Source organism: Mustelus asterias, chromosome 16, assembly GCF_964213995.1.
Source record: "Mustelus asterias chromosome 16, sMusAst1.hap1.1, whole genome shotgun sequence".
NCBI lineage: Eukaryota > Metazoa > Chordata > Chondrichthyes > Carcharhiniformes > Triakidae > Mustelus > Mustelus asterias.
The window spans coordinates 11,596,988-11,622,696 of NC_135816.1; the positions used below are offsets into that span (position 1 = coordinate 11,596,988).

A 25,709-nucleotide genomic window follows, 5' to 3' on the forward strand; every position below is an offset into this window, starting at 1 on the left:
GAGCTGCCCTTTCGCCCAGATTAAACTGAACAGCGCAGTGAGATTGGTTCCTGCTTTAGCAATTCTTAAATAGGAGTTTGAATTCTCCATTGATAGAATAGAGTACAGTCTCAGACTGGGGAACCGATCAGCATGGTGACGCCTGCTGCTTCTGTGGAAGGGCAGCACACCCCACTCCACGGCCCTTTCCCACTAACCCTGCACATTATCTTCTCCTCAGACTCTTGTTCGATTCACTATTGAAAGCCTCAACTCCGCCCGCCTCTGCCACACCCCCAGACCGCGCATCCTGGACCTGAACCACGCACTCTGCCGAAATGTTTCTCCTCACATCACCTTTGTTTTTTTTGTGATATCTGCGTCCTCTGTTTTTTTAAAGTTTATTTATTAGTGTCACAAGTTAAGGCTTACATTAAAACTGCAATGAAGTCACTGTGAAATTCCCCTAATCGCCACACTCCGGCACCTGTTCGGGTACACTGAGGGAGAATTTGATTTGATTTGATTTATTATTGTCACATGTATTAACATACAGTGAAAAGTATTGTTTCTTGCACGCTATACAGACAAAGCATACCGTTGATAGAGAAGGAAATGAGAGAATGCAGAATGTAGTGTTACAGTCATAGCAAGGGTACAGAGAAAGATCAACTTGATGCGAGGTAGGTCCATTCAAAAGTCTGACAGCAGCAGGGAAGAAGCTGTTCTTGAGTCGGTTGGTACATGACCTCAGACTTTTGTATCTTTTTCCTGACGGAAGACGGTGGAAGAGGGAATGTCTGGGGTGCGTGGGGTCCTTAATTATGCTGGCTGCTTTTCCCAAGGCAGCGGGAAGTGTAGACAGAGTCAATGGATGGGAGGCTGGTTTGAGTGATGGACTGGGCTACATTCACGACCTATTGTAGTTCCTTGCAGTCTTGGGCAGAGCAGGAGCCATACCAAGCTGTGATACAACCAGAAAGAATGCTTTCTATGGTGCATCTGTAAACGTTGGTGAGAGTCGTAGCTGACATGCCAAATTTCCTTAGTCTTCTGAGAAAGTAGAGGCATTGGTGGCTTTCTTAACTATAGTGTCGGCATGGGGGGGAACCAGGACAGGTTGTTGGTGATCTGGACACCTAAAAACCTGAAGCTCTCGACCCTTTCTATTTTGTCTCCATTGATGTAGACAGGAGCATGTTCTCCTTTACGCTTCCTGAAGTCGATGACAATCTCCTTCATTTTGTTGACATTGAGGGAGAGATTATTGTTGCCGCACCAGTTCACCAGATTCTCTATCTCATTCCTGTACTCTGTCTCATGCTGGTTATGTGCATTGGAAATTTAGCATGGAAACCCACGCAGACACAGGGAGAACTTGCAGACTCCACACAGGCAGTGACCCGAGGGCGGGAATCGAACCCGGGTCCCTGGCACTGTGAAGCCACTGTGAAGCAGCAGTGCTAAGCACTGTGCCAGTGCGCCGCCCCTTCTGCCAATGGGAACAGTTTCCCCCTCCCCCCCATCTCCTCTGTCCAGGTTCCTCGGGATTTTGAACACCTCGATCAAACCTCCTCTCAGTCCTCTCCACTCCAAGAGGAACAGCCCCGTTTTGTTTACCCCGCCACTGCGAACTGTCTCAACTCGTTGGGCTTCTGGGTTGGAGGAGCAGTCACTGGGCTGTCGCGCACACTGGCTGGTACAGGATTCTGTGCACCCGACCCTGACAGCTTCCGCTGACACCGTGTGTGGCCGATTTCTTCAGACTGACATTTTTACAGCCCCCTGTCGAACCTCAGGACTTCCTGAGCGCTTTAAGCCTGGCCACTGCTGTAATGCAGGGAAACATGGTGGCCAACCCGTACACAGCAAGCTCCCGCAGACAGAAATGTGGGAATGACCCAGATGGTTGAGGGAAGCATATTGATCAAAATGAATGGCAGGCACAGGCTCGAAGGGCCGAATGGCCTACTCCTGCTTCTATTTACTATGTTTCTATGATCAGGAGGCTGTGGAGAATGCCTGGCCCCTCTTTCAAAATAATAGCCATGGGATATTTGACCTCTGATGTGGAGATGCTCGCGTTGGACTGGGGTAAACTCAGTAAGAAGTCTCACAACACCAGGTTCAAGTCCAACAGGTTTATTTGGTAGCACTAGCTTTCGGAGCGCTGCCCCTTCATCAGGTGAGTGGGAGTTCTGTTCACAAACAGGGCATATAAAGACACAAACTCAAACTTACAAAATAATGGTTAGAATGCGAGTCTTTACAGGTAATCAAGTCTTAAAGGTACAGACAATGTGAGTGGAGAGAGGGTTAAGCACAGGTTAAAGAGATGTGTATTGTCTCCAGACAGGACAGTTAGTGAGATTTTGCAAGCCCAGGCAAGTCGTGGGGGTTACAGATAGTGTGACATGAACCCAATATCCCGGTTGAGGCCATCCTCACGTGTGCGGAACTTGGCTATCAGTTTCTGCTCAGCGACTCTGTGCTGTCGTGTGTCGTGAAGGCCGCCTTGGAGAACGCTTACCCGAAGATCAGAGGCCGAATGCCCATGACCGCTGAAGTGTTCCCCAACAGGAAGAGAACACTCTTGCCTGGTGATTGTCAAGCGGTGTTCATTCATCCATTGTCGTAGCGTCTGCATGGCCTCCCCAATGTACCATGCCTCGGGACATATTTTACCTCTATCAGAGAGAGAGTTGATGGACCTCAGTGTCACTTCCTATCCAAACGGAGGTACCTCCTGCACTGCTGCATTCCCTCAGTACCTTTTTTTATTCATTCATGGGACACGGGCGTTGCTGGCTAGGCCAGCATTTATTGCCCATCCCTAGTTGCCCCTTGAGAAGGTGGTGGTGAGCCGCCTTCTTGAATCGCTGCAGTCAATGTGCTGTGGGTTGACCCACAATGCCATGGTCATTGATACAACTGAGTGTCTTGCTCGGACATTTCAGAGGGCAGTTGAGAGCCATTGTTGCAGGTCTGCAGACACATGTAGGCCAGACCAAGTAAGGACAGCAGATTTCCTCCCCTAAAGGACATTAGTGAACCAGATGGGTTCACAAAGCTGACAAAGGGTCATCTGGACTCGAAACGTCAGCTCTTTTCTCTCCTTACAGATGCTGCCAGACCTGCTGAGGGTTTCCAGCATTTTCTCTTTTGGTTTCAGATTCCAGCATCCGCAGTAATTTGCTTCTAACCAGACATTAGTGAACCAGATGTGTTTTTCCGACGATGGTTCCATGGTCATCAGTAGGTTCTTAATTTCAGATATTTTTTATTGAATTCAAATTCCACCATCTGCTATTGTGGGATTCGAACCTGGGTTCCCAGAACATTAGCTGAGTTTCGGGATTAATAGTCTAGCGATAATACCACTAGGCCATCCCCTGCACTAGTGGCGTCAGTCTCAATACATGCTCAGGCCTCTGGGGGCTTGAACCCACAATCTTCTGAGGTGGAGATCGACGGGTTAATGTTGCAGCCAACGCCATTCTTTCAATTGGGTTCCTCGCCGGTGAGAGGTCGTTGTCACTGTTTCAATCCTTCAACCAGACAGGTTTGGAACTGCTGATGAGATTCAATGGGAACCAGACACAGGAGCCAGAACCAACATCTAGTTAATGCATCAAACTCCACTGTACCCTATCATCAGGAGAGTATCATCACCACAAAGAACTTGGATGCGGTCCAGGCACTGATTTCCATTTGCCTGAGGAGATTGTTAATGCTCAGTTAAACCAGCCACTGTGCTGCCATTTCCGCCTCTTTATTTCAATGGAACCGCAATGGAACGCACCATTTTACACTCGAAAATGGTGTTGAAATTAATAGGAATTGCTGTTTCTCGCCTTTACTGTCAATCAGTGCCATTATTAAGGGACGCGTGTGGGAGGAATGTGTAGCAGTTTTACTTACACCCCCTCCATGCACAGTCTCCCAAGTGTCACTTCAAACAAACACAGGATTGCATCAAATTCACAGCAGAGCAGCACTTTATCAGACTGCACAGGCCGGGGATGTTTACTCCAGAAAAGAGAAGGCTGAGGGGAGGGGGAGGGGGAGGCGCAATCTGACAAAGAGCTTTCAAATGTTTACAAAGGGTTTGATAGGGTCGACGTTAGTGTTTTCCATCAGTGAGGGAGACTGAACGAGGGGGCCATTCTTATAATCCATCCAGATTCGAAACGTTGGCTCTATTCTCTCTCCACAGATGCTGTCAGGCCTGCTGAGATGTTCCAGCATTTTCTGTTATTGAACGTAAAGCTTCAGTTGATGCCCTGAAAGGATTTGTAGAAATGCAAGTTCTTTTTCTCTCAATCGTTTGTGTTCTTAAAAACACATATTCCCTCACTATTCCTCAAATGGTGCCACGGGATCTTTTATATCTACCTGACAGGACCAGCAGAACTTTGGTTTAGAAGCTTGTCTGATGGAGATCAGCTGCTGCAGTGCAGCACTCCCTCGGTACTGCACTGGGAGTGTCAGCCAGGGTACTGCTCTCAGAGTGCCTGCAATAGGGGAGGCGATGGCCTAGTGGTATTATCGCCAGACAATTAGTCTAGAAAATCCGCTAACGTTCCGGGGACCCGGGTTCGAACCTGGCAGATGGTGGAATTTGAATTCAATAAAAAATATTTGGAATTAAGAATCTACTGATGACCATGAAGTCATTGCCAATTGTCGGAAAAACCCATCTGGTTCACTAATGTCCTTTAGGGAAGGAAATCTGCCATCCTTACCTGGTCTGACCTACATGTGACTCCAGAGCCACAGCAATGTGGTTGACTCTCAATTGCCCTCCAAGGGCAACTAGGGATGGGTAATAAATGCTGGCCAGCCAGCGACACCCATGCCCCACAAATGAATTTTTTTAACAATCGAACCCGTCACTGCCTATAATTTGCCTGAGGGAGAGCCGTCCACTGAGGGGCAGCTGGAAACCAGGGTGTGAGGCGGAAAACGGCAAAATATTTTCAGTCAGAAGTTTGTGGAATATTTTATCCCGGGATGGACAATAAAGTGGGAAGTACAATTGGGATGAGCTGTGGGGGCTGCAACTTGGCACAAGTGCCAGGTTGTGGACATACAGGACTTTGTTCATTGACTGCAGCAAAGGTCATGGAGTCAAGTGGAAGTTCCTTGACCTCTTGACAGTGCAGCACTCCCTCAAGACTGCACTGGCAGTGTCAGTCCTAGATCTCATTCTGAAGTCTCAAACTTTCTGACTCAGGTCAAAAGTGTGACCTTTAAGCCAAGATTGGAAAGTAGCTAATGTAATATCACTGTTCAAGCAAAGGAGAGAGAGAGAGAGCAGGAAACTATAGACCAGTTCACCTGACATCAGTCATTGGAAAAATGTGGGAATCTATTATTCAATGTGTTGGTAACAAGGCACTTAGAAAATCGTAAAGTGATAATGAGAGGGAAATTGTGGTTGACAAATCACAGTTCACCAGATTGATTCCAGGGATGAAAGGGTGTCATACGAGGAGCGGTCAGATAGTTTGGGCTTGTATTCACTGGAGTCCAGAAGAATGAGGGGGGATTTGATTGAGGTATATAAAAGCTAAAAGGGATTGATAAGGTGGACATTGAACAGGTGTTCCCCCTTGTGGAACAGTCGAGAACAGCCATAGACATACGCCAGAATTCTACCACCCCGCCCGCCACACAATCGGAGCGGGTGAGCGGCGGACAACGGAATGTCCGCTGACATCAGGCAGGAATTTCAGGTCTCGTTTGAGTGACGCCATAAAATCCCACCCATAGAGTGAGAGGAGGTAGGTTCAAAACTGAAATGAGGAGGAACTACTTCTCGCAGAGGGTTGTGGATCTGTGGAACTTGCTGCCCCACAGTGCAGTGGAGGCAAAATCAATCAACAGACTCAAGAAAGAGACAGGTATGTTTCTAAGGAAAAGCGAGATAAAGGGCGATGGGAACAGGCAGGAAAGTGGAGCTAAGACCAGGATAAGATCAGCCATGACCATGTTGAATGGCGGAGCAGGCTCGAAGGGCTGGCTTGTCCACTCCTTCGGTCCTAATTCCTGTGTTCCTATCCCTAAACCTATGAAGAGTTTTAGAGAATGTAACTCGCGGGGATTTGGCATATTGAAATTTTCAGAAGGCATTCAATAAGGTGTCACATGAAGGCTGTTGCATGGGATAAGGGCTGATGGGAGTTGCAGATGGCAGTGGATTGGTTAGTGAATAGGAAGCAGAGATCAGGAATAGAAGGGTCATTTTCCTCAGTCGGCAGGCTGTTAAACTCGTGCGGTGTCTCACGGGTCAGTGCTGAGGCCTCAGCAATTTGCAATCTGCATGAACAACTTAGGTAAAGGGTCCAGGTGCAATGTATCCAAGTTTGCAGATGGTAATTGGGAAGTAAGCAAGCTGTGAGGTGGACGCTGGGAGGTGAGGGGGGGCGGGTACTTAATACCCCCTCCCCAGAGGAGTATGAAGGCGGGGGAGACATTTAATCAGATGGGAGGGTGTCATGTGGGGACTCTGCATCTACCATGATAAATTCTGGAGCGGGATGGCTCGATCCCAAGGGGCAGTGAATGCTCAGTCGTTGAGTATATTCAAGACTGAGATTGTAAGGTTTTGAGCTCGAAGGGAATCGAAACACATGGAGATGTGAGAACTTAGATAAAGGAGAACCAGTGGACGTGATTTATTTAGATTTCCGGAAGGCCTTTGACAAGGTGCCGCACAGGAAATTGTTAAATAAGTTAAGTGCCCATGGTGTTAAGGGTAAGATCCTGGCACGGACAGAGGATTGGCTGACTGGCAGAGGGCAGAGAGTGGGGATAAAGGGGTCTTTCTCAGGACGGCAGCCGGTGACTAGTGGTGTGCCTCAGGGGTCGGTGCTGGGACCACAACTTTTCACAATATACACTAACGATTTGGAGGAAGGAACTGAAGGCACTGTTGCTAAGTTTGCAGATGATACAAAGATATGTAGAGGGACAGGTAGTATTGAGGAAGCAGGGGGGCTGCAGAAGGACTTGGACAGGTTAGGAGAGTGGGCAAAGAAGTGGCAGATGGAACACAATGTGGAAAAGTGTGAGGTTATGCACTTTGGAAGGAGAAATGGAGGCATAGACTATTTTCTAAATGGGAAAATGCTTAGGAAATCAGAAACACAAAGGGACTTGGGAGTCATTGTTCAAGAATCTCTTAAGGTTATCGTGCAGGTTCAGTCGGCAGTTAGGAAGGCAAATGCAATGTGAGCATTCATGTCGAGAGGGCTAGAATACAAGAGCAGGGATGTACTTCTGAGGCTGTATAAGGCTTTGGTCAGACCCCGTTTGGACTATTGTGAGCAGTTTTGGGGCCCGTATCTAAGGATGGATGTGTTGGCCTTGGAAAGGGTCCAGAGGAGGTTCACAAGAATGATCCCTAGAATGAAGAGCTTGTCGTATGAGGAACGGTTGAGAACTCTGGGTCTGTACTTATTGGAATTTAGAATGAGGGGGGATCTTATTGAAACTTACAGGATACTGTGAGGCCTGGGTAGAGTGGACGTGGAGAGGATGTTTCCACTAGTAGAAAAAATGAGAACCAGAGGGCACAACTTTAGGCTAAAGGGACGATCCTTTAAAACAGAGATGAGGCGGAATTTCTCCAGCCAGAGAGTGGTGAATCTGTGGAACTCTTTGCTGCAGAAGGCTGTGGAGGCCAGCTCATTGAGTGTCTTTAAGACAGAGATAGATAGGTTCTTGATTAATAAGGGGATCAGGGGTTATGGGTAAAAGGCAGGAGAATGGAGATGAGAAAAATATCAGCCATGATTGAATGGCGGAGCAGACTCAATGGGCCGAGTGGCCTAATTCTGCTCCTATGTCTTATGGTCTTATAGTTGGGACGAGAAAATGGGGCCAAGGTTGAAGATCAACTATGATCGTACTGAATGGCAGGGACAAGGTTGAGGGGCTTTGTAGGAATGCTGCCTCTGCTCTTATTTCTAAAGTCTAGATGTTATGTTCTTATGTAAATGTACCTCTGTGAACGAAGAACGCAGCAACAGTACTATTAAGCCATCAAGTCTGTAACTGCCTTTGTATCCTGACAGCACTCCAGGGGAAATAGATGAAGAAGTTTCAAAGCAAGCTTGGGGATAAAATGAGAGACAATTAAAATAAACTTCCTCTGTGGCACAGCAGCGAAACTCCTGGTTACCAGTGGTCACCAAGTACCAAAGAGCGACAAGCTAAGTTTTCAGCTCATTAGGAAATCCGAGGAGGCTGAGGTCACCTTTGTCAAGTGACTTTGACGTTTGAATTACACGTACTGTCAGAAACTATGATCTGGCTTCAGGTACTGGATGATTAGATGCCAGGCTACAATAGACTGCTTCATCCTTAAGCATGACAACTCTGTTCCACTGGCCTTTAGCTGAACAATAATACCAGGATCGCTCACAGAGGCTGACTAAAAACAAAAGGTTGAGATGATCGAGGGAGGGAATTGTGACATTGTCACTGCGCTGCTTCATCCCGAGCGACGAAAATTCTCGAGTCATTGCTTAGAATTCCAATGAGCTGCTGGGAATGTCTCAAACCTTACCAGCCTGGAAAACACGACAAAGAAAGTCTTCCCACTCCCAGAAAGTGCTGCCCTCCCCATTATGTCTTAGAGTCAAAGAGCATTATAGCACGGAAACAGGCCCTTCGGCCCAACCGGTCCATGCCGTCCATGGTGCCCTCCCAACGAGTCCCAGTTGCCCACATTTGGCCCAAAACCCTCTAATCCTTTCCCATCCATGTACTTATCCAAATATTTTTAAAATGTTGCTCTTGTACCCGCCTCAACCACTTTCTCTGGCAGCTCATTCCATACACACACCATCCTCTGCATGAAGAAGTTGCCCCTCAGGTCCCTTTTAAATCTTTCCCCCCTCACCTTAAACCTATGCCCTCTAGTTTTCAATTCCCCTACCTTGGAAAAAGGACTATGGCCGGAATTTTACCAGCCCGCCTGCCACGGGAATCGGAGCCGGCGTGGGGTGGGGCATGGGAAGGTCCGAGAACCTCGGGCAGGATCTTACGGTTTCGGGACGAGTGAGGACATAAAATCCCAGCCGATGTGTGTTCATCTTATCTCTGTCCCTCATGATTTTATACACCTCAATAAAGTCACCCCTCATTCTCCTACATTCCAAGGAATAAAGTCCTAGTCTGGCCAACCGCTCCCTAAAACTCAGGCCTAACTCTGGCAACATCCTCGTAAATCAAGGGAGGCCTTGAAGGAAGTTATAATTTGGTGCAATCATCAGAAGATATGAGTAGAAATCCCACCACGGGAAAATGTGTTTTTGAATTCATAGAATCATAGAATCCCTACAGTGCAGAGGGAGGCCATTTGGCCCATCGAGCCTGCACCGACCACCATCCCACCCAGGCTCTATTCCTGTCACCCCACATATTTACCCTGCTAATCCCCTGACACTAAGGGCCAATTTAGCATGGCCAAGCCACCTAACCCGCACATCTTTGGACTGTGGGAGGAAACCGGAGCACCCGGAGGAAACCCTTGCAGACACGGGGAGAACATGCAAACTCCACACAGACAGTGACCTGAGGCCAGGAATCGTACCCGGGTCCCTGGCGCTGTGAGGCAGCAGTGCTAGCCCACTGAACCACCGTGTATCCATGATGGTGAACACGAAACTGCTGGATTGTTGTAGAAACCCATCTACTTCACTTAAACGTTTAATACAATGTGTTCCTCATATTAGTGACCTCAAAAACAGGAATTTCCTCCTCAGGTTCAACATGTCAACAGTAACTTCTATCAGAAGCTGCTAATGTTCACTTTGAAGTGAAATGTAGAAGTGGGAGGGGAGGCCATTCAGCCCTTTGCACCTGTTCCACTGTTCAATCTCATCCTGGCTCACATCTACCTTTCCATTTCCACTCCGTCTGATGAAGGAGCAGCGCTCCGAAAGCTAATGGTATTTGCTGCCAAATAGACATTTCCACTCCATCTGACGATGGAGCAGCGCTCCGAAAGCTAATGGTATTTGCTCCCAAATAAACCTGTTGGACTTTAACCGATGTGGTTAAAACTCTTACTGTTTTCACATCTACCTTAACCAGCCCCCGACCCCCTGACCTAACAGCACTGTGGGTGTACCTGCACCACATGCACTGCTGCCATTCACAAAGGCTGACCATCACCTTCTCAAGGACAATTTGGGATGGATATCAAATGGTGGCCACATCCTGTGAATGAATTGAGATAAAAATGAAGACAGAGATTTCCAGAGTTTTGGATATGAAAGTTATCAATATGAGGGAACATGCACCAAAGTGAGGTTAAGATGGAAGATCAGCCATGATCTTGTTGAGTGAAGGAGCACTCTCGAAGGACTGAATAGAAACTGGAAGCAGGAGTAGGCCATTCGGCCTTTCGATCCTGCTCCGCCATTCATTTTGATCATGGCTGATCATCAAATTCAATTTCCTGATCCCCCCCTTCCCCCCAATATCCCTCGATCCCTTTAGCCCCAAGAGCTATATCTAATTTCTTCTTGAAGTCAGACAACGTTTTGGCCTCAACTACTTTCTGTGGTAGTGAATTCCACCACTCTCTGGGTGAAGAAATTTCTCCACACCTCAGTCCTAAAAGGTTTACCCCTTATCCTCAAACTATGGCTCCCTAGTTCTGGACTCCCCCACCATTGGGAACATTCTTTCTGAATCTACCCTGTCTAACCCTATTAGAATTTTATACGTTTCTATGAGACCCCCTCTCACTATTCTAAACTCCAGTGAATATAATCCTAACCGACTTAGTCTCTCCTCATATGACAGACCTGCCATCCCAGGAATCAGCCTAATAAACCTTCGCTGCACTCCCTCTATAGCAAGGACATCCTTCCTCAGACAAGGACACCAAAACTGCACATAATACCCCAGGTGTAGCCTCACCAATGCCCTATACAATTGCAGCAAAACATCCTTTCCCTATATTCAAATCTTCTTCGCTATGATTCATAGAATCATAGAATCTACAGTGCAGAAGGAGGCCATTTGGCCCATCATGCCTGCACCGACAACAATCCCACCCAGGTCCTGTCCTATCCCCGTAACCCCACAAACTTACCCTCCTAATCCCCCTGACATTAAGGGGCAATTTATCATGGCCAATCAACCTAACACACACATATTTGGACTGTGGGCCAACATACTATTTGTCTTGTTTACTGCCTGCTGTACCTGCACGCTTACTTTTAGCGACTGATGCACGAGGACACCAAGGTCTCGCTGTGTATCCACCTCTCCCAATTTACACCCATTCAAGTAATAATCTGTCTTCCTAATATTCCATCAAAGTGGAAAGCTCACACTTATCCACACATGGATGGCCTTCTGCTGCTCCAGTTTCTTATTTGGATGAGATTGACAGTAGACTGCCAAGGTTCTCTAGTTTCTCACAGGTACTGGCACTGAGTTAGTGGAAGATTAAACTGATCTTGCTCTGAATGCCAATGATGATGCCACAGCCCCTCACTGCACCGCACTTCCCAAGTTAAAAATAGACACATTTATTTTCCACTGGCCCCCAGAACTTGGTTTACCTCCAAACATTCTCAGTCTTTTATTTGTATCACAGCACGTTGTAAATAAAGACTTGCTGACGCATAGTAATCATTCTCATATCCTCCCTCCCTGTATCTCAACAGCCCCCTTCTCCATGTTATCATTCTCACTGAGGTCACTGTCCATTCCTTTATCTATTCCTGGAACGTGGTGGGCATTGCTGACAAGATCATCCTTTATTGCTCATTCCTTTGGTGTGGTCCTCTGCTTCTAATCTCTGAATCCACTGCTAGCCCACTTCATATGAACAGGAGGAGGCCATTCAGCCGCTCAAGCCTATTCCTCCGCCAGCCAGTGAGATTGTGGCTAATTGGCATCTTAACACCATCTTCCCACCTTGGCTGCTTATCCCTCAACACCCTTCCCAAAAACTCTTATTAGTTTTGAATTTTAAATCCTTAATTGAGTTTGCATCACTGCTTTTTGTGGGAGAGAGTTTCACACTTGCACCACACTTCTTGTAAAAGATCTGGGTCAAACTTTAAGCCTGCTTCCCCCACACCACCACCCCCCCCCCCTCCCGGCCCCCGCACACTCCCTGCCCAATACACCCAGTCTCCATCCTGCAACCTGAGTACGTTGAAGCCTCACCGCCCTATCGCTGGCTCAGAGCTGCAGGAGTATGGTGGTTTTGTGACTGCTTCAAGTCACCAGGAGGCCTGAACTAATGATCAGAAGATATGTATAGAGATCCCAGCATAGGAAATGCGTTTTTGAATTCAGTTATCCATAATGGTGGCAGCCAAACTGCTGAAGTGTTGTCCAATCCCATCTGGTTCACTCATGTCCTTTAGGGAAGGAAATCTGCCGTCCTTACCTGGTCTAGCCTACTCGTGACTCCAAACCCAAAAGTAATGTAGTTGTTTACCAGGGCGGCACTGTGGCACAATGGTTAGCACTGCTGCCTCACAGCTCCAAGGACCTGGGTTCAATCCCAGCCTAGCATTTGCATGTTCTCTCTGTGTCTGCGTGGGTTTCCTTCGGGTGCTCCGGTTTCCTCCTACAGTCCAAAGCTGTGTAGGTTAGGTGGTTTGGCTATGCTAAATTGCCCCATAGTATCCCAAGATGTGTAGGTTAGATGAATTAGCCATGCTACATTGCATCTTAGCATCCAGAGATGTGTAGGTTAGGTGGATTGGCCATGCTACATTGCCCCATAGTGTCCCAAGATATGTATGTTAGATGGATTAGCTGTGGTAAATTTGTGGGACTATAGGGGTAGGTTGGGGGAGAGGGTCTGGATAGGATGCTCTGTCAGAGAGTCGGTACAGACGTGATGGACCAAATGGCCTCTTCTGCACTGTAGGGATTCTATGATTCTTAATTGTCTGAAATGGTTTCATAATGCACTGAGTTGCACTTACGAAGGCAGCTCACCAACACTTTCCCCAGGGCAATTAGGAATTGGAAATAGATGCTGGGTTTGCCAGCACATGCCATGAATAAATTCACAAAAGACATTAAAATCTGTTGAACTCCTCACCTCCTTTAATCATCGCTTTTTCCTATCATCCGCACATTTGCAAAACCCTATCTTGTGGTCGGTTAACTATTAAGGCCACAACAGAAGGATAGGGGCAGCAGATGATGCACGGGGAACACCACCACTTGAACGTTTCTGCCGCAGAGCACACACCACCACCCTGACCGTTCCTTCATTTAGCCCTGGGACGCCCTCCCTAACAGCACTTACACACCACAGGGATTGCAGCGGCTCAAGAAGGCAGCTCACCACCATCTTCTCAAGGGGCAATTGGGAATGGGCAATAAAAATGCTGATCCAGCCGTGTACCGTTCGTATCCTGTGAATGAAGCTTAAAGAAATATAAAGTGAAGAGCAAATTTAGCAGCGGTGTTGTGAGAGATTGTGTTGGAGGAAATGAGGGGAGACAGTTTCTGTTGGCAACAGGGTCAATAACCAGAGGACACAGATTTATGATAATTAGCCAAAGAGGGAAGGAAGATGAGAAGAATTTTTTTTACGCAGCAAGTTATAATCAGGATTGGGCGGCTTGAAAGGAAGGTGGAAGCAGATTCAGTAGCAATTTTTTAAAAGAGAATTGGATAATTACTTGAAGCGAGGAAAATAATGGTCTCCGGGGGAAGAGCAAGACTAATTAGATAGCTCTTTCAAAAGAGCTAGCACAGAAACATTGGGCCAAATGGCCTCCTTCTGCGCTGCAGGATGTTCTAAGACACTGGTAGCACTAATCAGGACCACGTTTACTTGCTTCCCGGTGCACCCAGAGCTCCCGCAAAGTGGAAGAGGCTGGAAATGATTGTGTAATGAGTGTCAGTCTGCCAGTTTGTGCAGTGTGGTGTGTGTCTGGAGGAGCTCTGAACAAGCACTGGGGACAATAACGCGTCTAACAAGCTGTAATTCATGCAGAATGCTCCTACTGTCATAGTATATAATGAATGTAACAGGAACAGAGTGACACTAAAGGAAGAATAATGACTTCAAATGGATAGTCAGAAGGCTGTAACTGCCGCTGTTCGATTTCAGAACCATAGAACGGGGAAATCAGTGTTTAATTCATCACGGAAGGAGGCCATTCAACCCATCACGTCTGTGCCATTTCCAATCAATCCCACACACATTGTTCCTTCCCTATAGACCTGGAAGTGTTCTCCTTATAAATATTTCTCCAATTTTCTCTGTTTAAATTAGGCCCTTTGGGAAATGTTGGGAGATGGTAGTGTAGTGGTAATGTCGGTGGTCCAGGTGTCCAGACTAATTCTCTGGGGGACGTGGGTTCAAATCCCATCACGGCGGCTGGTAGAATTTAAATTCAATTAATTAAAATGTGGAATTGAAAAACTGGTCTCAGTAACGGTGACTGAGATTATCATCGATATCGGGAAAGCCCACCTGGTTCATTAATGTCCTTCAGGGAAGGAAATCTGCTGTCCTTACCCTGTCTCGCAATAAAGGGCATTAGTGAATCAGATGGGTTTTTCCGACAATTGACAATGGTGTCACGGTCATCAGTAGATTCTTAATTCCAGATATTTTTTATGGAATTCAAATCAATTCAATTCGAATTCCACCATCTGCCGTGGCAGGATTCGAACCCAGCTCCCCAGAACATTGGCTGAGTTTCTGTTTAAAGTTTATTTATTAGTCGCAAGAAAGGATTACATTTACACTGCAATGAAGTTACTGTGAAATTCTCCTAGTCGCCACAGTCCAGCACCTGTTCACATCAATGCACCCTAACCAGCACGCTTTTCAGAATGTGGGAGGAAACCAGAACACCCGGAGGAAACCCACGCAGACACGGGGAGAACGTGCAAACTCCACACTGACAGTGACCCAAGCCGGGAATTGAACCTGGGTTCCTGGCGCTTTGAAGCAGCAGTGCTAATCACTGTGCTACCGTGCCGTCCTATTGGATTAATAGTCTAGTGATAATACCACAAGGCCATTGCGTCTAGGGAGCCAGATACAAATCCCACCATGGCAGATGCTGAAATTTGAATTCTGGAATTGAATGTGTAATATTGAACGTGAAACCATTGCCGATTGCCATAAAGACCCACCTGCTTCACTAATGTCCTTTAAGGAAAGCTGCCGTCCTTACCTGGTCTGGCCTACATGTGATTCCAGATCACAAGAATATAAGAACATAAGAACTAGGAGCAGGAGTAGGCCATCTGGCCCCTCGAGCCTGCTCCACCATTCAATAAGATCATGGCTGATCTTTTTGTGGACTCAGCTCCACTTACCCACCCGCTCACCATAACCCTTAATTCCTTTGCTGTTCAAAAATTTATCTATCCTTGCCTTAAAAACATTCAATGAGGTAGCCTCAACTGCTTCACTGGGCAGGGAATTCCACAGATTCACAATCCTTTGTGTGAAGACGTTCCTCCTCAACTCAGTCCTAAATCTGCTTCCCCTTAATTTGAGGCTATGCCCCTAGTTCTAGTTTTACCCGCCATTGAAAACAACTTCCTTTCTTCTATCTTATCTATTCCCTTCATAATCTTATATGTTTCTATAAGACCTCCCCTCATTCTTCTGAATTCCAATGAGTCTGGCTCCAGTCTACTCAGTCTCCTCTCCTATTCCAACCCTCTCAACTCCGGAATCAACCTAGTGAATCTCCTCTGCACCCCCTCCAGTGCCAGTATATCCTTTCTCAAGTAAGGAGACCAAAACTGTACACAATACTCCAGGTGTGGCCTCACCAGCACCTTATACAGCTGCAACATAACCTCGCTGTTTTTAAACTCCATCCCTCTGGCAATGAAGGACAAAATTCCATTTGCCTTTTCAATTACCTGCTGCACCTGCAAACCAACTTTGTGATTCCTGCACAAGGACACCCAGGTCCCTCTGCACAGCAGCATGCTGTAATTATTTACCATTTAAATAATAGTCCATTTTGCTGTTATTCCGACCAAAATGGATGACCTCACATTTACCAACATTGTACTCCATCTGCCAGACCCTCGCCCACTCACTGAGACTTAGATCCACAGCAATGTGGTTGATTCTTAAATCCCCTCTGAAATGGCCACTCAGTTGAAGGATAATTAGGGATGGGCAATAAATGCTGGCCCAGCCAGCGATGCCCACACCCACTGAATGAATAAAAATGAAATTGGGGAGTATTCCACCACAATCCTGACTTGTGCCTTGGAGGTGGTGGCCAGATGGTCTCCCTTGTCTGTTCTTAGTGTTTTGTGTGATGTAGCAGCATTGTTAACAGCCCTACACTGAGATCAGCTGATGTTGTGCATGAGTTCTGGTCGAGTTAGGGTCACTTTCAGGTCCTTGTAGGTCAGTCGCACTGAACAGTGTTTTAACCATTCACATTATACTGAGGGAAACAGGAGAACCAAACAACTCGATTTCTCCATGGGTGTTTTTGGCATATTTTCGCTCATTTTAATAGTATTGAAAAGACTCAGTTCTGCTCTGAGCCCAGGCATTGAAGTTGCAGCTTCTAATTGAAGCCAGATCCCTCACAGGCCAAGGAAGCACTTAAAAAGCACAAAACGTCCAGAACCCCCAGACCTCCCCATGAGCAACATCAGAGTAAAGGAAAAGTAAAAGTAAAGTTTATTTATTAGTGTCACAAGTAGGCCTACATTAACACTGCAACAAAGTTACTGCGAAAATCCCCCAGTCGCCACACTCCAGCGCCTGTTCGGGCACACTGAGGGAAAATTTAGAATGGCCAACGCACCTAACCAGCACCTCTTTCGGACTGTGGGAGGAAACCGGAGCACCCGGAGGAAACCCACGCAGACACGGGGAGAATGTGCAGACTCCGCACTGACAGTGACCCAAGCTGAGAATTGAACCCCGGTCCCTGGTGCTGTGAGGTAGCAGTGCCAACCCACTGTGCCATTGTGCCATAAAGAGGATCTGTCGGGGGAGGAGGCTGATCATTTTTTTCCTTTTGTGTTTTAAAAAAGCTGTCGGAATTTACAACACCGTGCTGGGAAGTGATAGCGAGCGCCTGGTATTGGAGTGGTGGAATCTCGAATGTGCCGGTAATCAAATCTACCATTTTGTTTCAGATCACCAGAAACTGGAGAGAGAAGCACGGATTTGCCGTTCCCTCAAGCACCCCAATATCGGTAAGAGACGATGGCAACAATAATACACTGCGGTAAACCACTGTTAGCTTATTACCTGTATATGTGACATGCCTGGACACATCCCTGCCGGCCCTGCCCGAGACTCCTCCCCCCCCTGGTCCAGGTATAAAGGCGACTGCTCCCCACCCCCCTGCCTCAGTCTCTGGACCAGTTCATCGGCATGGGTGTGCTCCAAGTCTTTTGCTAACAAAAGCCTATTTGTTCTTGCGTACAAACTAGTCTTTGCTCGATTGATGGTGCATCATACACTTTAAAAAGAGAGAATTCATGTTCATTTAAATAAATTGTAGGAACAGGAGGAGGCCATTTATTCCAACTACTTATCTTTGCACCCATTATTAATACCTTTGGTTAACAGAAATCTATCATTTTCGGTCTTAAAGTTAACATTTGACCCAGCTGCTGAATATTTTATAATCTCACAGCAAGGCTGAGATGACATTAGCTTCTACGTTTACAATGTGTTCACTTACAATAGTTTTAACATACTCGTGCTTATCCCAGCTGTGGCTTCTCGCGGCTTCCGTGGCATCTGTTTACTTATCTCTCAGTCCACACCCAGGCTTAACCAATCAAGCTCAGTGAGCCTAGATCAGTGACCAGACTCGCTTATTCAAACACAGAACAATTCAACACTACACCAAATTGTTGTTTGCAGAAGAGAGTTCCAGACTTCTACCACCCTTTGTATGGAGAAATGTTTCCGAATGTCACTCCTGTAATTTTTAGACTACGTCACTGTAATGATGGACACAAAGGACATGGAGGACCATCGATAGATTTACCCATGAGCTTCATGGAGTACAAGCCGCCTTATTGAGTGGGTGGAGACTCACCCAATGAGAAGCAGCCTGCACGGGTTTTTAAGCCTGTAACTTTACCTGGGCCAGAGTTACAAGTCCTGAGGTAAAGACTGCCAGGCTGTAAGCTGGGGGAGCGGCCTTTTCCATTCCAAAGTTTGGTGATGGGAAACGGGTGTTTGGCTGATTTACTGCATTGGCGATGAGGAAAAAAACATTATCCCCATCTTTCCCTCTGGACAGCCTCCAAAAGTCAAGAATTTCTCCCGTAGGGATAGGTCATTACGCTCTTTTCGAGAAACTATGAACCAGTGGGGAGGACTGGACTCAACATACAGAGCACACGCATTACTTCTTGGGACGGCACAGTGACACAGCTGCCTCACGCACTGCTGCCTCACAGCGCCAGGGATCCGGGTTCGATTCCCGTCTTGAGTCACTGTGTGGAGACTGCACGTTCTCCCCGTGTCTGCATGGGTTTCCTCCCGGTGCTCCGGTTTCCTCCCGCTGTCCGAAGATGTGCAAGCTAGGTGCATTGGCCATGCTCAATTGCTCCTTAGTGTCAGTTGGACTTGCTAGAGTAAATGCATAGGGTTGCGGGGATAGGGCCTGGGTGGGATTGTGATTGATGCAGACTTGATGGGCCGAATGGCGGTCTCCTGCACTGGAGGGATTCTGTGATTCTTCCATACTAACAACATTGAAGGAGACAAAAAGGCGATAGTGGCGACAGTGCATGGGGCTCCGACCTTCTTTGTCATAAGAAATCCGATCTATCCAGATGCCCCTGACTCAAAAACGTTCGATGAAGTGGTAGACCTGGTTAAAAAAAAACACAGTAAGAAGTCTCACAACACCAGGTTAAAGTCCAACAGGTTTATTTGGTAGCACAAGCCACAAGCTTTTGGAGCGCTGCTCCTTCATCAGGTGAGTGGGAGTTCTGTTCACAAACAGGGAATATAAACACACAAACTCAATTTACAAAATAATGGTCGGAATGCGAGTCTTTACAGGTAATCAAGTCTTAAAGGTACAGACAATGTGAGTGGAGAGAGCGTTAAGCACAGGTTAAAGAGATGTGTATTGTCTCCAGACAGGACAGTTAGTGAGATTCTGCAAGCCCAGGCAAGTCGTTATGGGGGTTACAGATAGTGTGACATGAACCCAAGATCCCGGTTGAGGCCGTCCTCATGTGTGCGGAACTTGGCTATCAGTTTCTGCTCAGCGACTCTGCGCTGTCGTGTGTTGTGAAGGCCGCCTTGGAGAACGCTTACCCAAAGATCAGAGGTCGAATGCCCGTGACCGCTGAAGTGTTCCCCAACAGGAAGAGAACACTCTTGCCTGGTGATTGTCGAGCGGTGTTCATTCATCCGTTGTCGTAGCGTCTGCATGGCCTCCCCAATGTACCATGCCTCGGGACATCCTTTCCTGGAAAGGATGTCCCGAGGCATGGTACATTGGGGAGACCATGCAGATGCTACGACAACAGATGAATGAACACTGCTCGACAATCACCAGGCAAGAGTGTTCTCTTCCTGTGGGGGAACACTTCAGCAGTCATGGACATTCGGTCTCTGATCTTCGGGTAAGCGTTCTCCAAGGTGGCCTTCACGACACACGACAGAGCAGAGTTGCTGAGTAGAGACTGATAGCCAAGTTCCGCACACATGAGGACGGCCTCAACCGGGATCTTGGGTTCATGTCACACTATCTGTAAACCCCATAACAACTTGCCTGGGCTTGCAAAATCTCACTAACTGTCCTGTCTGGAGACAATACACATCTCTTTAACCTGTGCTTAACGCTCTCTCCGCTCACATTGTCTGTACCTTTAAGACTTGATTACCTGTAAAGACTCGCATCCCAATCATTATTTTGTAAATTGAGTTTGTGGCTTTATATGCCCTGTTTGTGAACAGAACTCCCACTCACCTGGCGAAGGAGCAGCGCTCCGAAAGCTAGTGGCTTTTGCCACCAAATAAGCCTGTTGGACTTTAACCTGGTGTTGTGAGACTTCTTACTGTGTTTACCCCAGTCCAACGCCGGCATCTCCACATCATAAAAAAAAACAGTGAACCGAGCCTTGGGTAATTCTCCAGAGATACTGCTTCAACATGGCTGGGACCACCCCTGGGAAACCTGTCACTGAGTTCTTGGCTAGGTTGCAAATTTTGACCGCCTCTTAATGAAATGTTGTGGGACAGATTGGTATGTGGCATAACTGACCTGGAGTATCCAAAAGATGCTGTTGGCAGAACCCAATTTGGACTTTAAAAAAATGATAGATAGCCTTGTCAATCCCATTTGCGATAGGAACCTTAATGTCACCACCAGACAGTAAAGGAATGACAGTGCCCACGATGAGTATTAAAGAACATACTCCAGAAAGGTGTGGTTGCCAGTTGACAGACTATTGCAAGCACTGTCAAGGGACTCAGCCTAGGTGATGTTTGGGAACAGGCATGATGCGTGCTGTCTAGAAGAAACCCGAGGTTGGGAGCTGAGCATACCATATAGGCATCCCCTCTTCCAGAGACAGGGACACTACAACTGAATCGTATTGTGACAACAAAGTTGCCCCAATAATGGTGGAATTACTCGTGAATGGCCATCCCTTAAAGCTGGAGGTGGACAGGAGAGCTGTAGTTTCCGTTATCGGAGAACAGATATATAAGCACCTCCAATCGGGCACCCAACTCCTGAGTTTGGAAGATGCAAAGGTCTTACATGGGGGAACCTTTATAAATAGTAGCCTCAGTGACTTACAGACAGCAATCAGCTCATTTCCTACTCATTGTTGTATGGTGGCACAGACCAGGCCTTATGGAGAGAGATTGGCTCCAACAGATCCAGCTCAATGGATGGGGATCTTCTGGTTACGTGTGGGGTGGCTGAACCAGGTTATCAATGGATACTCTGGAATTTTCCAGCAGGGCCTGGAGTAAATAGAAGAAACCAACGCCGAGATCTATGTGGACCCCAAAGCTACACATAGGTACTTGAGAGACAGGTCAGTCTCTTACTCCCTGCTGGAGAAGGTGGAAATTAAACTAGGACACCTTGCAAGCTTGGGTATGATAAGGCCTTGGGTATGATAAGCTCAGAACTCCCATTGTCCCTGTTCTTAAACCCGACACAAAAACAGAAAATGCTGGAAACTCTCAGCAGGTCTGACAGCATCTGTGGGGAGAGAATGGAGCCAACGGTTCGAGTCGAGATGACCTTTTTGCCCAATTATAGGACCACTCTGCAAAAAACAACAGGCGTTGCTCCAGCGGTGCTGTTGATGGGACAATGGCTTCAGAGCAGATGGAGCAGCTATTGCTAAACTCCCTGAGGAGAGTGAAGTCCCAACAAAAAAAACAAAAACAAAACTTTGATTCTGCAAGGACAGAGAGCATTTTTACAACGGGTGATCTGGTTCACGTGAGAAACTTCAGGGATGGTCCCAGTTCAGTCCCTGCGATCATGATGTAGGAAATGGGGCCAGTATCTTACAAGGTCAGGGTAAAATCTTAAAGAAATGCTCGAACCATCTCAGAGCCAGGGAATCGATGCCCGAGCAGTCCTCACTACTGGCCATGAAGATGTGTCAGCCCTAACTGACTCCACGTGAGCTTCTTGGGAGAGTGAAGGTACGGACTTGGAAATGGAGGCTGAACAATCAAGCCCCTGGGCAGAAGCAGAACCTGAGGAGGAACCCACATCGGTAACTCAGCGAACCCTTCCAGAAACGAAGGTCTCCTGTTCGGTTTATGCTGCCCAACCCAGTTCTGCCTTCGATGGGACTCTGCCCAAACACAAGCAACCATAATGACCTCCTCGAAACGGGGGTACAGAGAGAAAAGCGAACCTAAGGGGTGAGGGATGTTACGATGACCACAAAGGCCATGGGGAATCATCAACAGATCTCCCCGTGTACCTCATGGAGTACAAGCTGCTTTATTGAGTGAGTGGCCAGTGGGAAGGGGCTAACGGGAGTATTTAAACCTGTAACTTTACCTGGGCAGGTGTTGTAGGCCCCGAGGTGAATACTACCTGTCTGGTAACCATGGGAGCAGTTTTTTCCTTTGGTGCATAATAAGAAAGTGAGGGGGTGAGAGTGGAGAGAGGGTGGGGGGGGGGAGGTGGGGGCGTTGGAGAGAGTGTGGAGAGAGTGAGGGAGAGAGTGTGAGCAAGAGAGTGTGGGGGAGGGATGGAGAGAGTGAGGGGGAGGGATGGAGAGAGTGAGGGGCAGAAAATAGAGAGAGTGTGGGGGAGGGGTGAGGAGAGTGTCAGGGAGAGTGTCAGGGAGAGAGTGCGGGGGAGGGGATGCAGAGAGTGAGGGGAAGGGAGTGTGGGGGAGGGGTGGGTAGAGTGTGGGGGAGGGGTGGGAATAGTGAGGGAGAGAGTGTGGGGAAGAGAGTGTGGGGGAGAGAGTGGAGAGTGTGGGGGAGAGAGTGTGGGGGAGAGAGTGTGGGGGAGAGAGTGTGGGGGAGAGAGTGGAGAAAGTGAGGGGGAGAGAGTGTGGGGGAGGGGTGGGGAGAGTGTGGGGAGAGAGTGGAGAGAGTGAGGGGGAGATAGAGTGGAGGAGGGGTGGGGAGAGTGTGGGGAAGAGAGTGTGGGGGAAGAGTGGAGAGTGTGGGGGAGAGAGTGTGGGGGAGAGAGTGTGGGGGAGAGAGTGTGGGGGAGTGGGGGAGAGAGTGTGGGGGAGAGAGTGTGGGGGAGAGAGTGTGGGGGAGAGAGTGTGGGGGAGAGAGTGTGGGGGAGAGAGTGTGGGGAAGAAAGTGTGGGGAAGAAAGTGTGGAGAAGGGGTGGGGAGAGTGTGGGGGAGAGAGTGTGGGGGAGGAGATGTAGAGAGTGAGGGGGAGAGAGTGAGGGGGAGGGGTGGGATAGTGTGTGGGAGAAAGTGAGTGGGAGAGAGTGTGGGGAAGGGTGGGGAGAGTGGGGGAGAGAGTGTGGGGGAGAGAGTGTGGGGGAGGGGATGCAGAGAGTGAGGGGGAGAGAGTGAGGGGGAGGGGTGTGGGGAGTGTGGGGGAGGGGTGGGGATAGTGTGAGGGAGAAAGTGAGTGGGAGAGAGTGTGGAGAAGGGATGGGGAGAGTGTGGGAGAGAGAGTGTGGGGGAGGGGATGCAGAGAGTGAGGGGGCGAGAGTGAGGGGGAGGGGTGGGGATAGTGTGAGGGAGAAAGTAAGGGGGAGAGAGTGTGGGGAGAGTGTGGCGGGGTGGAGAGTATTGGGGGGGGGTGGAGAGAGTGAGGCCTGGGGTGAGTCAATGCGGAGAGTACTGAAGTGGCTGCAATCTGTCCAAGCTGTCTCAAGGTGAGAGCTTCGACCAGGTGAGCAAGGATTAGCTGACACTGAACCGACTGCGGACTGACCCCCCACCCTGCTCCCCTCCACAGAATAGAGAAACAATTCACAGGCAGCCGAATAACTGCACAGAAACCTGTTCAATTTCTAAAGAACTGACAGTAGCTTCAACACCGTAACCTTATCTTGACAGTTCCAATGATGTTCTTCCAGTCTGTCATTGCCTGTCACTCTGCATCATGATCATAAACAAGGAAAGCCGCCTGGTGGCATTTCAGCACTTCCTGTAGCTCTGTTCCCACCGCATTTTCACAATTCCTCAACGCTGCAGTTCATGGACACTCAACACTCGGCCTGGGACCCTGAGCCAGCACATTTCCTCTCTAGTGCCCTCCCCAGGTTGGCCAGATCTTCATCTTTGCAGCAGAGCTTTCTGGGTATAAGCATTACAAAGGAGCTTGTACTCGAACCCAGTGAGGTTGCCAACTCTGGGTGGACCTATTCCACGAACCACCTCTTCCTGACCCACACTCCCACCATTATCTAGTCATTATTTTGTTGCTGGTGCTGGGATCTTGCTGAGCATAGCTTGGCTGCTGCGTTTCCGACATCCGATATAAAGCACTGGTTCACCCCCAGCTGGAGAGCCGTGAGCCCCACATTTCAGGAAGGGAGTGGGGATGTTGGAGAGGGTAGAAAAGAGATTTACCAGGATGGTTCCAGGCATAAGAGATAATAATTACCTGGTTTGACTGGAGAAGCTGGTGTTTCGTAGATTCAGAGACGTTTACAGCACAGAAGAAGGCCATTCGGCCCATTGTGTCCATGCCAGTCAACAAATATCTGACTACACTAATCTCATTTCCAGCACTTGGCCCGTAGCCCTGGAGGTTACGAATGAATATCTTAACACTTCTTAAATGCTACGAGAATTTCTGACTCAACCACCCTTTCAGGCAGTGAGTTCCAGACTCCCACCACCTACTGTGTGAAAAAGCTTTTCCTCACATCCCCTTCTATCTCTTACCATAAATCTCTGCTCCCTGGTTATTATCCCACTACTAATGGAAAAGGTGCCTTCCCATCCACCCTCTCTACGCCCCACATAACGTTGTACACGTCTAGCATGTCCCCTCTCAAGTCTCGCTGCTCCAAGGAAAACAGTCCCAGCTTATCCAGTCTCTCCTCATAGCTAATACCCTCCATACCAGGCAACATCCTGGTAAACCTTTTCTGTACTCCCTCCAAAGCCACCACATCCTTCTAGTAGCATGGCGACCAGAATTGGACACAGTATTCCAATAGTGGCCAAACCAACATTTTATAAAACTGTAACACAATTTGCCAATTTTTATACTCGATGCCCCGGCTGATGAAGGCAAGCGTGCCATATGCTTTCCTCACCACCTTTTCCACCTGTGCTGCCACTTTTAAGGATCTGAGGACCTGTACGCCCAGATCTCTCTGTGTGTCCACGCCCCTGATGGTTCTGCCATTTATTTTATAGCTCCCACCTAAATTGGATCTACCAAAATGCATCACCTCACATTTGTCTGGATTAAATTCCATCTGCCATTTCTCCACCCAATTCTCCAACCTATTTATATCCTGCTGTATGTTCTGACAATCTTCATCATTATCCGCAACTCCAGCAATCTTAGTATCATCTGCAAACTTGCTAATCAGACCAGCTACATTTTCTTCCAAATCATTTGTATATATCACAAACAGCAGAGGTCCCAGCACTGATCCCTGCGGAACACCACTAGTTACAGACCTCCATTCAGAAAAATACCCCTACATCACTACCCTCTGCCTTCTATGGCCAAGATGTGGAGAAGCCGGCGTTGGACTGGGGTAAACACAGTAAGGAGTCTAACAACACTTTGTTAGACTCCTTTCTATGGCCAAGCCAGTTCTGAATCCATCTTGCTAGTTCACCCTTGATCCTGTGTGATTTAACCTTTTGTCCTGCCACCTTCAGGGATGTGTTGTTCTGTGTAGAGCGGTGAAAGTTAAGGGGAGCTTTGACAGAGGTCTTTAAAATAACAAAGTGTTTAGATAAATCAAAGAAATGACTTCCTGTGGCTGAAGGGGAGCTAACTAAAGGGTTTAGAGTGATTGGCAGAAGAACCAGAGGTGAAATAAGGAGAAAATTTCTTATGCGACGCATGGTTAGGATTTGGAATGTGCTACCTGGTGAAAACAGATTCAATAGCAGCCTTTGAAAGGGAATTGGATGAACTCTTGAAGGAGAAAGTATTGCAGAGATATGGGGCAGGACTGGGGGGAGTGGGACTAACTGGATTGCCTTTCGAAGGAGCCAGCACAGACTGAGGATGGACCAAATGGCCTCTCTCTGAGCTACACCATTCTCGGAATCCAATCCTACAAGGGACAACACAAACAAAA

The 25,709-nt window shown here is 47.8% G+C and overlaps 1 protein-coding gene across 1 annotated transcript in view; it reads left to right on the top strand.

Annotated features, from left to right (window-relative positions):
* The window catches only part of LOC144505449 (calcium/calmodulin-dependent protein kinase type II subunit alpha), a 223,621-nt gene that overhangs the window by 80,285 nt on the left and 117,627 nt on the right, over positions 1-25,709 (top strand). Inside the window, exon 3 of the mRNA XM_078231553.1 lies at positions 17,128-17,187. Coding sequence (XP_078087679.1) covers positions 17,128-17,187 — 60 coding nt within the window. The remainder of the gene's footprint in view (positions 1-17,127; positions 17,188-25,709) is intronic.